At 33.5% G+C, this 16,166-nt stretch overlaps 1 protein-coding gene across 1 annotated transcript in view; it reads right to left on the bottom strand.

Annotated features, from left to right (window-relative positions):
* Adamts6 (ADAM metallopeptidase with thrombospondin type 1 motif 6) overlaps positions 1-16,166 on the bottom strand; it is a 293,953-nt gene that overhangs the window by 82,579 nt on the left and 195,208 nt on the right. Inside the window, exons 14-15 of the mRNA XM_027951608.2 lie at positions 14,775-14,838; positions 991-1,093 (exon numbers count right to left, since the gene is read on the bottom strand). Coding sequence (XP_027807409.2) covers positions 991-1,093; positions 14,775-14,838 — 167 coding nt within the window. The remainder of the gene's footprint in view (positions 1-990; positions 1,094-14,774; positions 14,839-16,166) is intronic.

The raw sequence follows: 16,166 nt of genomic DNA, 5'->3' as shown, positions 1-16,166 counted from the left end.
TTTTTTGTAGATGGACACAACACAACACCTTTATTTTTATGTGGTGCTGAGAATCGAACCCGGGTTCCGCCCATGCTAAGTGAGCACTCTACCGTTAAGCCAAAATCCCAGCCCTACATCCCCTTACTTTAAAAGAAAAAAGTAAACAAATAATTGCTCTATGGTTAACGGTATACATGCTAAAGTATTTAAAACAAAGTATATTAATTACTTTGGTTGACTTTGAAATATATAAAAAATACAATGGGTTAATAAATGGATAAAGAAATCAACCGACATTTATAAAGTATAGTAAAATGTTAGTGGTAGAACATCTGTGGTAGATATACAGTTGTCACCATAAAATCAGATATTGTTCTAAGCCAGATAATTTTTAAAGTAAGATATTAGAAAAACAAACAGTAAAAGTTTTTTTTAAAGTACGTTCAATTTTTCTAAAAGAAAATTTCAACAAAATCTAATTTGTATTTTGGGAGCAAAGAAAATCTTCTGCTTACTGAATAATTAGTACTTGAAACACGCCCAAATTAAGGAGCAAAATATCTCTTAATTCCTCAAAAAGAATAACCTCTTATGTAAAGATTGGCCTTTTACTAAAAAAGAACTAATTTCCTTTTTCTAAGTTGATTTTTATTGGTATACTTTGTTTTCTGGGTGGTGACTACAAACATCCAATGATTATAATGTGATTCACCTCTATTCCAAGGAAGTCTCAAGCAGAACAAATATTATATGGTTTTGATGTGTATGTATCTTTTCTAATTGTTATTTAGAACTAGGTTTTAAAAATAATTTCCAATACTTTGTAGCAATATAAATTTTATCATAGGGAAACTAAAACCTTGTAACAAGACAAGCACTTTCTGCCTCAATTTGCAGATACTAATTTAACTAGTACTTGCACGACTGTGTGGTGTGTTTGTATGTGTTAAATACTCTTTTATATTTGAAAGTTCTCAAGCATGAATACTCTGCCAGGTTATACATTACCTCCAGTATAGGGTTTCCAGTTATAATACTTTCCTCGGAAAGGCATATTGTCAAAGTCTGCACACTGTTTCTCTCGAAAATCTCGGGAACCCAAAGGGCATGGCTAAAATAAAATAAAATAATAAATGGTACCATTGTTGTAAAATACCAAAACCAAGGGACAACGTCCCTAAAAATTAAAATTACCTGAATCTTATCATATTAGCTCACTACCTTATTCTGGCTATAATTTTGGCATTTGATTTACTGTTTGATAATCAGTATTCAGATTCAAGTATCTAAATTGTAATCTTAGCTATAGAAGATATAACTGAAGTCATTTAAACAGTTAAGTGTTAAGGAGTTTCAATATAAATTTACCCTGGGACACATGTCATAGTCTATTTCGTAATCAATCCATCATGTATCTCCTTATAAACGTACGCAAAAACTAGATGAAAAAACTAAAACCGAAAGTCCTTTTAGTTGAGGTAGCAGACCTATACTCTGTGAAGTGCCCTGAACTTTAAAATATTTTAGCACATTAAAATATAATACTCTCAATGCCAAACCTAATGATTCTTTTTGTTAAATTACTCTTCTTGATCGCCTTTTAATAAAAATGAAAAATAACTATTTACCATAAACTATATAGTGTACCATGCTGGAAGGACATGTTTGCAGGATCTTTTATTTCATGGACTGCTAATCTTTAGATTTTTGGAATACTGAGATTACAGGAGTGCTTTTCTTTTCTAACTATTTTTAAGGAATAAAAATTGTCAGTGGCTTTGCCATGCAGCAAGTCTACTTTTAAAGAATATCAATTTTAAAAAATACAAGTAATTTGAACTATAGGTACAAGTTTTCATGTAATCTTTAAATACTTATAAAGCACCAACCACCCAAAAGTTCATCCAAGCCCAGTTTTCAATGTAGCTAGGAAATCAAGCCATAAGGGTAAAGCTACAGAATTATTTCAGGCAATATTCATAGCATAGAACAAATTCTACAGGTTATCTACAGGTGCTGTTTATTGGTGAAAGATCAATGTGTCATATGGTTAGTTAGGGACACACTGGTTGAAAAAGAAAATCTTGGGTATGTTTCAAAGCATACCAGGTATTGAGCCAGTTAGGAAACATAAAGGATTTGGGGAGAGTAGGGACCAGGTGTGGTGACACATGTCTGTAATCCTAATGGCTCTGGTTGCTGACAGAAGGATTGCACGTTCAAGACCAGCCTTAACAACTTAACAAAGTCCTAAGCAACTTAGTGAGAACCTTTCTCAAAGTACCCCTGGTTCAATACCCAATACCAAAAAAAAAAAAAGAAAGAAAGAAGAATAGTTGAAAAAAGGTATTCTAGATGAAAGGGGGGGACTTCATAGAAGCCTAAGAATAAATGATATTTCATATATAAATACTAATGCATAATAAATCCCTGAATTAATAAATTAAGGCATCATAAGGGCCATGTGCTAAAAGCAAACAAAAAATGCTGTTTTTCACTATCTGCTAGTGATTTCTTTGAAAAGAAATAAAGAGTCAAATGGAGGATATTATTATTTAATTAAAGCACTTCCACAATACTTCATAGAATTTCTGTTCTATTCTTCCTCTGATAGTCACTCCCAGGGTCATTATAATAAAAATATTAAAAATAACAATAGCTACTAGTATTTGCTAAGCACTAATTTGTGGCATACTGATCAGAGATCTTTACATGCATTATCTATTTGATTACTTTCACCACACTCTTATGAGGTAGTTATAATTAATTTCATAATGAAGTAAACTGAGATACAGAAAGATTGCTTAGTAATAATTTCAGGGTGTGAGGACACCTCCTTCATCTGAATGGGAGCATGCTCTGGACATTCTAAATACCACAATAATAGCAGAAGTTTCCACATTTAAACAAATGGTCATGTCTGTGTTCCAATGTTTATAGAGATGACAGATCAGATTTGTACAAATATTTATAGAGATGACAGATCGGATTTGTCCTAGGTGGTACCATTTGCCAAACCCTGATTTAGAATGTTCCATAATAGATACATTTATCTTGTAGCATTTCACAGAAAAATCAAAATCAATTATTAATTTTTGAGCCAATACAGAATCATACCTTTCAAGAAGTGGTATTAAAGGTGATATAATCTAATTTGCATAAGATGCTTAGATAACCTCTACAATCATCCTTACATGGCCATACAATCTATATAAACACCTATATAAGGATAGATCAAAGACAAAGCTGCAATAATTAGCAGGTTCTTCCCTACTTCCATTCCAAACCTACCTTCCTATAACCAAGTGGTTTTCCTTTGTTCTGGATTCACACTGAATAGCTCTAACTGCTTAACTGAAAGGTATCTAGGCCTTGATGGCGTTCCTATGAACACATCATGATTTAGCATTAGTTTTCTTGAAATAAGGCACCAAGAACTGGCCTTAAGTATCTTTCTTTCATCTAGAAAGTATTTATAGATCATTTATTATGTATCAGATATAATCTAGGCTCTTGGGTTACAGCAGAAAACTAAATATGCTCTGTCTCTGCTTTCATGGAGCTTACTCTAGTTGGAGATAAGAAAACAAACAAAAAGCAGGGTAAGGAGATTGATAGTGAGGTGGGAGGGAAGTTGTTTTATATAATAAGGTTAGAGAAATTTTTTCTAAGGCGGCATTTGAGTAGAGTTTTTAAAAAACGAGGAAATGACTTATGTACACATCTGTGAAAAGTGTTTCAGGAAACTGAATGCAAAGGCCCTGAGTTGGAGTGTGTTCAGGCTGTTTGCAGAAAAAGTAGAGAGAATAGAATGGCTTGAGAGAATTACAGTGGACTCAGGGACTTGATCCCATGTCATTTTGATCCTTGAATACATCCTCTAGAATTCTGTTCTAATGTCAATGTTCCCATCATGAATGCTCTGAATCTGTTTGATTAAAATAGGCTCAGTAGGAGTATTATATGCTGGTTCAAAAGAATAAGAGTAATCAAAGGAAAGAGTATTTTCTGAAAGAAAAATGAGGTAAATCCATTTTTGTTTAGTTTAGGAATAATGAAGCTTAAGGAGTAATGCTTTGTAATTACTTAACGATAATAATGGTGACACTATCCAGAAAGCAAAACATACAACAGCAGGCATAAGCAACAAAGGTTTTATTTAAAGCCTGACAGGTTTTCAGTCTCCTAGAGCAAATGCTAACCAAGCATTCTATCCGATAAAACAACCAGGAAGGCCCCCCCTACCCATAAATTCAAAGAGCAAAGCTGTAGGTGTCAGCAACTTTTGGTCTTCTTAATGCAAAGAAATTTTTTAAAATTAATATGAACGTCTTTATGACCATTGTTTTTCAGAGATCTATGTAAATTAGCACATTCTATAAACAAATCATTTTGTGCTTTCAATTATTTTGATAGTTTAGGAACACCTCCTTTTCACTAAATTTAACATTTTATTTATTTATTTATTTACTTACTCACTTACTTATTTATTTTTATTTTCAGTGCTTGGGATTGAACCTCAGACCTCTTGCATGCCAGGCAAGCACTTTACCACTGAGCTACACTCCCAGCCCAATACATTTTATTTTAGATAAATAAATTTTTAAAAATAATAATAACTCATTGAGGCATAAAGTTGCTACATAAAGAAGTCTGAGTTTCTGCTGACAAACTTTCCAGTGATATTTCTATTGCTGGGGTTCTAATCAGAGTTTAATTCCAAAGAATAGGGTGACCTATGCAAGTCCAAAATTCCTTTGTACCTTCTTTCTTTTATTTGTGAAATATGCCCCCAAATGCCCTGATCTTGAGGAAAAATATATCCTAAGATGTCCCACAAATGTGGAAAATTTTGAAAATACTGTATAATGTCCGAGTGTAATAAACAGTATGAAAAGGGATGAAAATGAAAATGCCTTCCCCTTTCCTTTTCCCTTTTTCTCTCCAGTTCCTAAAGGAAATGGGCAGGCTGGGAAGAAACAATGACTCTACAGCCTCAGGGAAAACTGTGAAATGCATAAAATTTCAACTTCCTTTTCCCCACTTTCTGCTGCTTTTTCCTTTCTGTGTTCATAGCGAATACACTTTTGCTTTAACTTATTACATTAGATCTGCCTCCAACACTCCCAACATTTAATTTTCTTCTTCCTTTCCAGAAAAGCAACACATTTGTATTTATAAAAGTACATTAGAACCCATAAGGCACAAATATCTATAATAACAGAAACAATTGAGTACAAATAAATGCTAGCAATAGCCACAGCTATTTTAAATATATAATTTTAACTTTTCTTCTAATTATCAAACAACCATGCAAGTTTGATATAGATCCTATTTATTTAGAAATTCACAGAAGTTTGGTAAGGTTAGATGACTTACCAAGATTAAGTAGCAATAAGTATCACAGGCAGAACTCGAACTTGAGTCAATTTAATTTCCAAGTACATGTTCTTTCACCACAATTCTATCTCCAAATATATACTATAATTTTCCCATCTACACAACCAAGGCACTAACACTCTGAATGATGTACGCAAATGGACTAAGGGGAAAAAAAAAACTGAATAGCATGCCCTTCTAGCAAAGATGACTGAGAACACACCAAAGTATTATACAATTTAGACTTAAATTTTAGAACAGATTGCACATGATCTGGAAAATCCTTATATTCCAAACATTTTTTATAGGCTTCATGCATAAAGTAAAAGAGGCAAAATAGATATTTGAAGGTAAAGGAATAATGTGACTTTCTACCCAAAGTGGAACTTAGTTATTTCATCAGAAATTCTATTCCAGCCTCATTAATCTTTGTTTCACCTGCCCCCTTGGTTTTGGAAAACAACAGCACCAGGAAATTCTTTTTAAGAATTTAGGAATGTAAAAGAGTTTACTTCATAGTTCCTAATACCCTTTAGGAAGCTTTGATATAAAATTTGGTCCTTAACCTTAATACAGCCATATTTTTATTCTTTACAAAGAATAAAAGTAAGGTATTTACATAATTGACCTTTAAATTCTACTACTTACAATAGTTACAATATATGTACCAATTTTTACCTTTTTAGGACATTCTGCATGGTAGTTTTAAGCTATTGGGATAAAAAAATAGTTCAGAAAAACAAAATGTCTGATTTTTGTCAATATTCTCATATGCCAGTATAAAAGGAGATTCCATTCAGATAGTAATCAAAAGCCTATTTTTGAGCAGTTCATGAACAAACATTTTTCAAAAGCTTCAACACCAAACCCAGATATTTACTTCTCATTATATCCCTACCAGAAAATCATCTTACAGTTTTTACCTTTGCCCGTGTATAAAACCTATCAGGGCCTAATTAATCTCTAAGTCCAAAGAGAACTGTTTTCTGAATCCATGAACCCTTAGCATTATGGCTTCCATAAAATTCAGCCCTCTAAGACCAAGAAGGCCAGGTCTTTTTAGATTAACTCACAATATCAAAAACTCAGTTTTAGTTCTTGATTTACTGGTTAGACCAAACTTTACCCAGTTCTCCTAAATGTCTTTAATAAGTGCTCCTGGTTTCTCATTATCTCTGTAGCTTCAAGGTGAAAAGAACATTAGTTTGTTCCTGCTACAGATCTTTTCTTTACCTACAGTTCTGCCATGGAGATCATTATGTGCATATCAAAGAAAGGATTCTTGTCTAGCTGCTTTTGAAAACTTCCTAGTGTGACTCATGGTGAAGTAAGAAACAAATTGTCCAGTCCAATACATCCTGATGCAGATAATCAGTCTTAAAGTCTAGCATCTGGATAGCCTGGTTATATTGCTATTAAGGTGGAAGGGCAATTTTGTAGTTGGATACCCTTTTATGAAAAATTTATTTATTTATATATGTGTGTGTATATATATTATATGTGTATATATATTACATATATAAAATATATACTTATATATATTATATATAATATAAAATATATACACACACACATACATTTTAGTTCTGGTTGGACACAATATCTTTATTTTATTTATTTATTTTTATGTGGCACTGAATATCAAACCCAGTGCCTCGCATGTGCTAGGCGAGCACTCTACCACTGAGCCACAACCCCAGCCCATCCTTTTATGAAACTTTTAAGGATCGAAGATTTTATCTTTATAAATTGACTCCTCTATTCCTATGACTTATTTATTTATTTATGAAACAAGGATAATAGTTAATCAAACACTCTGCCCTTCCTACTGGAAAGCTCTTTTCTTCAACCACTCCTATACCCTTCAAATGTCTATAGTAAGAATTAGGGAGAAAATGTGAAATACTCTTTCTATGCTTACAACTTTTAAAGACTATTTGACCCACAACGGTTCTAGGTTTTAATTTTTCCTTTAACTTGGATTAAAAAGAGTATTCTTAGCTTTATATAAAGCTAATTTCAATTCAATTCAATTCACCAGTGCAGGGATCCACATAGGAGGAATATCAAAGCTTCAAATAGTGAACAGGTCTATTGTGGGTATATCTCTTTTTATCTTGCCACAAGACATTATAAAACTTGGAACTGATGTTTGCCTCTTTACTTGGGTCATTTCACTAGTAAGCTCGGGGTAAAGTTTGCAACCCACTTTTAATAAGTGGAAGGACTTTGAGGTAGATATCCAAGGTACTGATTCTATCTCTATTTTACATTGTTTTCCTTTTCTTCTGATTTTCTGATTTATTCTGTTTTTCAGTTGTGATTTTAATATAGTGCTATAAGCTAACAACTCTAATCATAGATCTATAACTAATAATAATTATTATTATAAGTAAAAATATATGAGAACTAAGTGATAATCCATAGTACCAACTAGGAAAACACAGAAATGAGATCAAGATTTTAATATTATTTGGGAAATTGACAGGTTATATGGAAGGGGTTGCATGGTTCTAAAAGGAATTCAAGTAGGTTCTCTCAAATATACATGAACTGGCCTAATAGCTCCTAGATTTTCCATTGTAACTTGAACTGGGCAAAAGTTTAAAAAGGCACAGAACAAGCCTCAAGGATTCATGACACTATATACAGTATGCTGGTTCTCCTGCCACCCTACCACCTGACATCTCATTCTGTGCACTGATTTGAAAATTCCTCCAAGATTGTTTGAATTTATCCCCTGTATTATCCCTATTTAAGTCTCAAGAAAAAGTCTTGGATCACAAATAAAAAATGCGTACGAATTCTTTTCTAGTTCTTAACCGTCACACTGATTTTAACTAGTTGGAAAGTTTTCCCTCAGATCTTACTTTACAGGTTCATTAAGTATGACATGCATAGTATTAGATTATGTAAAACGTGCACTAAGGAAGGAGGTTGGACTTAGAAAAGTGCACTCTTTTGAATCTTTTAAGTGAGAGCAGATCACAAATAACAGACACCTGGGCATTATAGAGAAAAAAGAACATTGAAGCCATTCTACGTTTAGAAAGAATGCAAAAGTTAAAGAACACAGACATAATCTCTCTATAATGAGTATATATTGATACTTATTCTTTGCTAAGGAGAAAATACTCTTGCTTACTTTACTCCATCTTATCTCCAATCAACGCAATCTTCATTATTTATTCCCTGTTCTACGATATAGTCTATATATTAGAAACTCTTAGAATAGATTTTTTAAATAAAGGAGTTTCTCCTCTAATATGACACATACATTCCAGAAAAATCTCTTTCCACAAAATTGCACACTAAAAATAACAGGCATATGGGAAAAATTGGGTTGCAGGCAGACAACTCAAACACAGATGCCCAACAAAAACAATAACAATTCTAAAAAAAAATACTTGCACAATTTTAAAAATATATGGCAAATTCCAAACAAATACTAGAGTAAACATAGTCCTTTATCTTAAAAAAAGCTGAAATAGGCTAAAAGGAAGGGATAAACACACAATAAGGACTTCTATGACAGTATTTGGTTAAAATGAGCAAAATGAATGTCAGACAAAGGTGAATGGTCATCACATACAATTTCCCTTACTTAGTGGCACAAAACAACACAATTAGTTATGGGCTAATCTGTGCTACAGAAACAATGTTGTAACAGAACAGATTACACCAAAACTTTACAAGTATCATGTTTTTCTAGATTTAGATTGAAAGAATAGGAATTTTAAAGATCCCACCAAGCCAACTCATTAGTGAGAAGAAGGGAGAGAACTTCTCTCCACATAGGAAGGGAAGATGGTTACAATCATAGCTATGGTACATAATTATGTGCTCACCAAATTTTATCAGCAGCTACTTCTACTACTTCTGTGGAAATTAAAAGAGCTCTGAGGCAGACACTATGGCTTACACAATGTCTACTCCATGATTTCTTGCTAATACAACTTTGACATTTTTTACTCAGGAAAGGTGACCTTAAGCCCATTTTAGGGGTAAATCAGGATTAGTCTAAACCAATAATAGTAATTGTACTCCTTTTGCTAATGACTGGTTTGAGGGCATGTGGTCCCCTGGCAAAAAAAAAAAAAAAAGAAAGAAAGAAAGAAAGGAAGGAAGGAAGGAAGGAAGGAAGGAAGGAAGGAAGGAAGGAAGGAAGGAAGGAAGGAAACCACGAAGGAAATCTGCTGAGGGAACAGGGAGGAGATCTGCCAACAGTTTTCTCATACCTAAGAAACACAGGAGCATTTCATCACTTCTCTTCCTCTGAATATTGTCAGGGCAAAAGTACTTTAGGTGCTCTAATGTTCCACTTGCCTTTTTGTGTTTCCTTCCCATTGCAAAGGCTAAAATATATGGATGCTCACATCCCTTTTATAAAATGGCACAGTATCTGCATAGATTATATGCATCCTCTGTATACTTAAATCATCTCTAGATTACTTATAATGCAGAGTACAATGTAAATAGTTGTTCTATTGTCTAGAGAAGAACGACAAGAAAAAATTTTGTACATTCTCAGTATAGACTCAATTTTTTTTTTTTTTGGTACTGGGCCATTCTGTCACTAAGTTACACCTCCAGCCCTTTTTTTTTTATTTTTTGAGACATGATCTTGCTAAGTTGCTTAAAACCTTATTTTTTTGCTGAGACTAGCCTTGAATTTGCAATCCTCCTGACTCAGTCTCCTGAGTCAGGGATTATAGGTGTGTGCTACCACTCCTGGCCAGAAGCTATTTTAAAAGAATATTTTCAATACGAAGTAATTTGGATTTGCCAGCATGGAACCTGTGGATATAGAGGGCTGACTATATATATATATATATATATATATATATATATATATATATATATATAACATATATATTATATATATATAAATATATATAATATATATTAATATATATAATATATATTTTAATATTTATCTTTTAGTTTTAGGTAGACACAATATTTTATTTTTATGTGGTGCTAAGGATCAAACTCAGTGCCTCACATGTCTAGACAAACACTCTACCACTGAGCCACAACCCCAGCCCAAAGGCTGACTGTATTTTAAAAATGAATTAGAACTGGGCACAGTGGTGCATGCCTGTAAACCCAGCAGCTCTGGAGGTTGAGGCAGGAGGATTGCCAGTTCAAAGCCAGCCTAAGCAACAGTGAGGCACTAAGCAACTCAGAGAGACCCAGTCTCTAAATAAAATACAAAAAAAGGCTGAAGATGTGGCTCAGTGGTCAAGTGCCCCTGAGCTCAATCCCCAGTATCAAAAAAAAAAAAAAAATAGATTGATTTGTTCTGAGAATTTTATATGTAAAATTTACAACTCTCTTTACAATTATAATGTTTATTTTTCTATTGCTCAGCTAAACTGTCTAGTTCTATACTGTCCAATATGGTCACCACTAGCCACATGTGGCTTTCCAAATTTTAATTAATTAAATTTAAAAATTCTGTTCTTCAATTACATTAGGGCTGGTGACTGCCAGGCTGAACAATGCACATAGAATACTTCCATCATGGAAGAAAGTTCATTGGTCAGCACTGGATTAGATTAGTTGTTCTGGAAAATTTAAATTGTCATATATTACATTATATTAAAGCAGGCCATAGCTTTACACAAATTATACTCAGATAACTTTATTAACTTGGACAGTATGGTAACTGAACTGCTTCAAGTTCTAAATTAGTAGAGTTGAGATTAATGAGGAAAACATCATTAATTACTTATATATTCATTATTCAGTTACCTTAACTGTATCTCCTTATAATTTGTTAAAAGCTGGAACAGAAGATAAATGTAGTAATGCCAACCTACCAGTAATAACCTCCACAATTTGAGCAACTACTACAACTCCTGGGTAATATGAAATAAGCCCAAAATGTCTGACTTTTTTTTTCTTTTTCTGTTATCTATCATGCATTATTCATGTTACACAACACCTATATTATTAGGGCCTAAATGTGTGCACATTCCTACAATTATATTTTAATGAAAACAATTGGGAGTTGAGAGTTGTGTCTGAGTTTCTCCCTCCTACCTAACAGTCTGATATACTGTACGTGTCCACATTTTCTATCCATGTATAAAATCTCCATTCCTCTGAGATTTATGCCATTCATCCAAACCTCTATCTAGCTTAATGAAAGAGGGTCACTCTTCCTCACTTATTAAGGACTTTTATATCTAGTTCACAGTCTCACTGTATATATACTCTATGTTCTATCTAACATCATTCTGAGTGACTGCAACACCTACACGGAAGACCCTCCGAACTCAATAGCTTTAAAGTTCTTTGGGCTCCTTCACCTCCACTCAAGGGTAAGTAGGTACTTCCATGGCCACCCTCTCTTTTTGTCGTCATTGAGAATATTCTCACTTGTCATATCTTCTCTGGTCTCCTCAGCTTCTATTTCCCTTCACCCGGTTTTATTTTATTATATACTGTTTCTTTAATTTTTGTGACTTTTTGAAGGCATAGGTCCTTAATTTTCTCTGTTAGCCCTCTTTAGATTTCACTGTCATTCCTAGTTCAAGCCTATGGCTCGACACTTCTATCATTCTCATCAATTCTTCTTGATTTGCTTATTATTGTAATATTGTACTCTTGTCTTTCTCCAATCCATCCTCACCTAAAACATGAATCAAAGGATCTTTCAGTAGTTTATTAATATCTCCAAATGAATATTTCCTCTGTCTAGAATATTTTCATCACTACCTTCTCCTTCTCTGATCAGCTTCAATATGTCTTTCAGATTTCTAGCTTTCTATGAGAAAAAGAGAAAATTCCTAAAATTCTAATTAACCTAAGTGCAAATATATGTTCTTTTATGGTGCCTCATGTACTCTACCATATCACTTATTATAATGTTATTTTCTAAAATTAAATAATTTCTCAGGTCATTATAAGATCCTTGAGGGTACAAGTTATCTTTCTCCCCCTAGAAAGTCTAACATAAACTAGGCATTTAATTATTGAATAATTTTTCACTTGAGAAAATGAACAAATAATGCTGATAATTTGAAAAGATCATTATAATTGAAGCTACATGTAATTAATCTGAGATCCATATTTAACAGAATGAAGTATGATAAACTAGAGCATGTTAGAAGTCGAGGAAAACAGAGCCAGGTAAGTAGGATTGGAAGTCCCAGGGTTATAAAGAGCAAGGAGGATTAAAATTGTAAGTACATTGTTCTGGCTAGGCCTAATTGAAGAGAGAGTGAGTAAAGATAAAATGAAATACTCAGCCATGTAGGTATTTTAGGAGAAGAGGATATAAGGCAAAGGCAACAGCCAATGTAAAAGCCCCTAAGGTGGGAGTGGTTAAGGAAGGTGAGGAGGAAAATGGTGAGAGATGAGTTCAGAGAAGCAGTGAGGCCAGCTGGTGTAGACCTTGCAGGGCTATGTAAGGACTTTGGATCTGAGTAAAATGAAGAAGGCATTGAAGAGTAAAGGATGACTTGGCTCACTCTGTGTCCTATGTTAAGAACTAGAGGAGACAAGAGTAGTGATAGGAAATCCTCCTAAGAAGCTACTAAAGGAATCAATGAAAGACAGTGGTAACTCAGGCCCCAGTGGTAGCAGCAAAGGTAGTGACAAGTGGTCAGATCTGTGTCATATTTTGTAGGCAAAATCAACAGATTTTCCTGAGGGATTGTATATGGGCTGTGAGACAGAGAAAAGGGTCAAAAGAGACTCTTGAAGGTTTTTTGTTTAAATGGAGTTTGACATCTTTAGATGGGGAACACTGCTGGAGAAACAGGTTTATGGAACTGTAAATAATGCTTGCATCCACTAAATACTAGATGTCTATTAAAAGTCTCTAATCAATAAATGATGGTGGAATATGATGATCATCATTATTCAAAGTACATGTACGAAGACACAAATTGGTGTGAATATACCTTGTTTACAACCACAGAAATGAAAAATTGTGCCCTATATGTGTAATAAGAATTGCAATACATTCTGCTGTCATATATAAATAAATAAAAGTTTTTTAAAAAGTCTCTAATCAGATAGTTACATATGAGCCTGGAATCCATGGAAGAAATTTAGGCTGAAGATAAAAATTTGGGGGTCAAATGGCATATAAATTGTATCAAAAGCACTGAAACTGGATGAGATCATTAAGGAAATGAGTATTGATAGAGCAGAGAAGGCAGCCAAGCACTAACCCCTGGGTACTCTAAGAGTAAGAGAAAAAGAAAAGAGTAAGAAGGAGTAAAGAGAATGAGAAGTAAGCAGCAATGTGAAAGAACAACAAAAAACTTGTAGTGATGGAAACCTAATGAAAGTCGAGGACAATGAAAACTCCAAGGGGAAACACAGAAGTCATCTGTGACTTGACAAAAGCACTCAACAGAATGATGAAGACAGAAACCTGATAAGGGCAATTTTAGAAAAAAAATTAGAAGAGACGGACTGGATTCCATACGTACAGATAAGACTTTCGAGAAATATGTTTCAAAGAAGAGCAAAGAAATGAGACAACAACTATAGGCTTTGTGGTTTGTTTTTAGATAGAAAGCATGTCTGTATGCTTATGGAAACATCCTAAAGAGAAGATACTGGAACATTCATTGATGTGAAATCACCTAGAAAATAAGACAGAAGTAGGACTAGAGGGCATGAGAGTAAGAGACAGTAGGTTAATAGTCTGATATCATGAAATTCAAAGCTATAGGAAGAAACATGATCTTGAAGGAATGGTAAAATATTTGATCCATTTACATGTCAAAGATATTCAGTCCATTTTTAAGCCCAGTCATCAGAGAAAAGGAAGAAAACAGAAGCTTTCAGTTTGGAATCTATAATAGAAGCAGCAGATTCAAAGGAGAGTGGTTTTTTATTGCAGCAAGAAGGTGAAGGAAAGAAAAACCAGAAAAGTCAGGGTATAAGAGATTTTGCTGGTGATAAATCTGCAGGGTACAGAAAAGTTTTAGTAGTTTGGCAGGGATAGGAAAAGGAACATAAGAGGTAATATGTAGAGTCTTATGGGATTCAATGGCAAGAGATGAGGAATGATGTGGGAGCCTCTTGGGGTGACAAACATAAACTGGGTTGAAGAACATAATAAGATTGATCCTGGTGGACTAAAGAAAGATAGTGGCAGTCAAGTTTTGAGTGTTGTGGGGCTGGGCAGCTCAGGCTGTGTGTAGCTCTCTTTCCATGCCTACTGGGGAAGAATGTATTTGCTCCTACTGCTAGAGCTCCCCTTTGACACTTGTTGACAGTATTGATGGAATTTAGGCCAGCTCCATTCATGATTAACCATTTAGGAAATTCATGTGACCCTCATGCACATGAATTTCTGATCAAACAGCTTACAATTTAAAATATTTCCTTGCTCTAGGGGAAAAGTAAGCTAATTTTTCATAGCAGAGTTTGGTTTTACTTACATCTGTGTTACAGGAGCGATACCGTTTCCTTTCCCCAAGGCAATATTTTCCACCTCCTGAAGGTCTGAAAAAACATTTTAGCATGTGAATATATCTCTCCAATAAAGAATACATATATTGATTAATGAAAATATTAAAATTTACTTTAAAATGCCAATGTGATTATTTTATTATTAAAATAACACGCTAGTAGTTATTAGCAAAATTATGGTTGAACATAAAAATTAAGTTAGTTTACTATGAGTAATGTATAAGATTTAATTGTCATGACTTACATACTTAAGAAAATATAATTAATATATTTTCTAATTATAGTATAGTATCTAGTACAATATAATGAATTTAAAAATAATTTATTTGTAATTAAAAGCCAGTTAAGTCATATTCAACAAAACTCATAATCTGATGCTATATGCTTACCAGGTAGGAGAGAAAAGTTTTTTTTTTCCTTCCATATGGAAAGCAAAGAGAGGACACTAAACAACTTTCTGGAAATAGCACCAATTCAAAATAAATAATGCAGAAATTAATTCCATCTCATTTCAAATATTATATGAAGTTAAAAATTAAACCCCTAAATCAGATGGCTTTGCATTATATAAATTTTTATATATATTCAAATTAAAGAAAGAGTAGAATGTTAAATATTTCATTTACGTAAGTTAATCTTAAATAGTTTATATTAGGGAAAGCCATATGCTATTGTTTGAGAATTCTATTATTGAGGGGAAACAACTTTTTCTTTTAAAAGAGGTCCAGGTATTCCCTTACATATCTGGCTATATTATTTGTTGTATTATTTTACTTTTTGGGTTATTAATTTATAGCAGTTTACTGTTTAATTTAGGTTAATTATTCTGTACTATCTTAGGATATATGGGATAATCAAATCTATATTTTTAATGTATTTTGAATGCCAGTGAATACTGACTCTAATGAAACAAAGGAAATTGCTCAGCTTGAATCAAGCTTGAGAGAGGTTGGCTGGTCGGACAAAAAGAAGGTAGTGGGGATAATGGTAGTAAGAACTGGTTTATGAATGCATAACAGGAAGCTCTATTTAGCGGGAAGGTAATTATTGATAGAAAGTGGGAGAATGAAAACACAGAACTAACATGAAGGGAAAAAAATTCAAGCTAAAAAGAAGAAAAGACACATTTGGAGAGAGATTCCAAAGAGAAATATTGTGAGTTAAAGTGAGAACAAATAGAAAATAAAAATAGATAAGCTTTTATCCCAGAGGGGTAAAAAAAAGTTATCATAATTTCCTACATCAAATTTTACTAGCTAGGAAAGAAGGCATTCAGCCTCAGTTCTAGACAAAAATGGGCACTTGACATGCAGCAGCTAAGGAGTGGTTTAGTCTGGGGGAGGACAGGAAAGTACAACTAA

This window comes from Marmota flaviventris, chromosome 5 (assembly GCF_047511675.1).
Source record: "Marmota flaviventris isolate mMarFla1 chromosome 5, mMarFla1.hap1, whole genome shotgun sequence".
Taxonomy (NCBI): domain Eukaryota; kingdom Metazoa; phylum Chordata; class Mammalia; order Rodentia; family Sciuridae; genus Marmota; species Marmota flaviventris.
The sequence above is the reverse complement of the archived record's forward strand: the minus strand, read 5'-3'. Positions and strand labels throughout refer to the sequence as shown.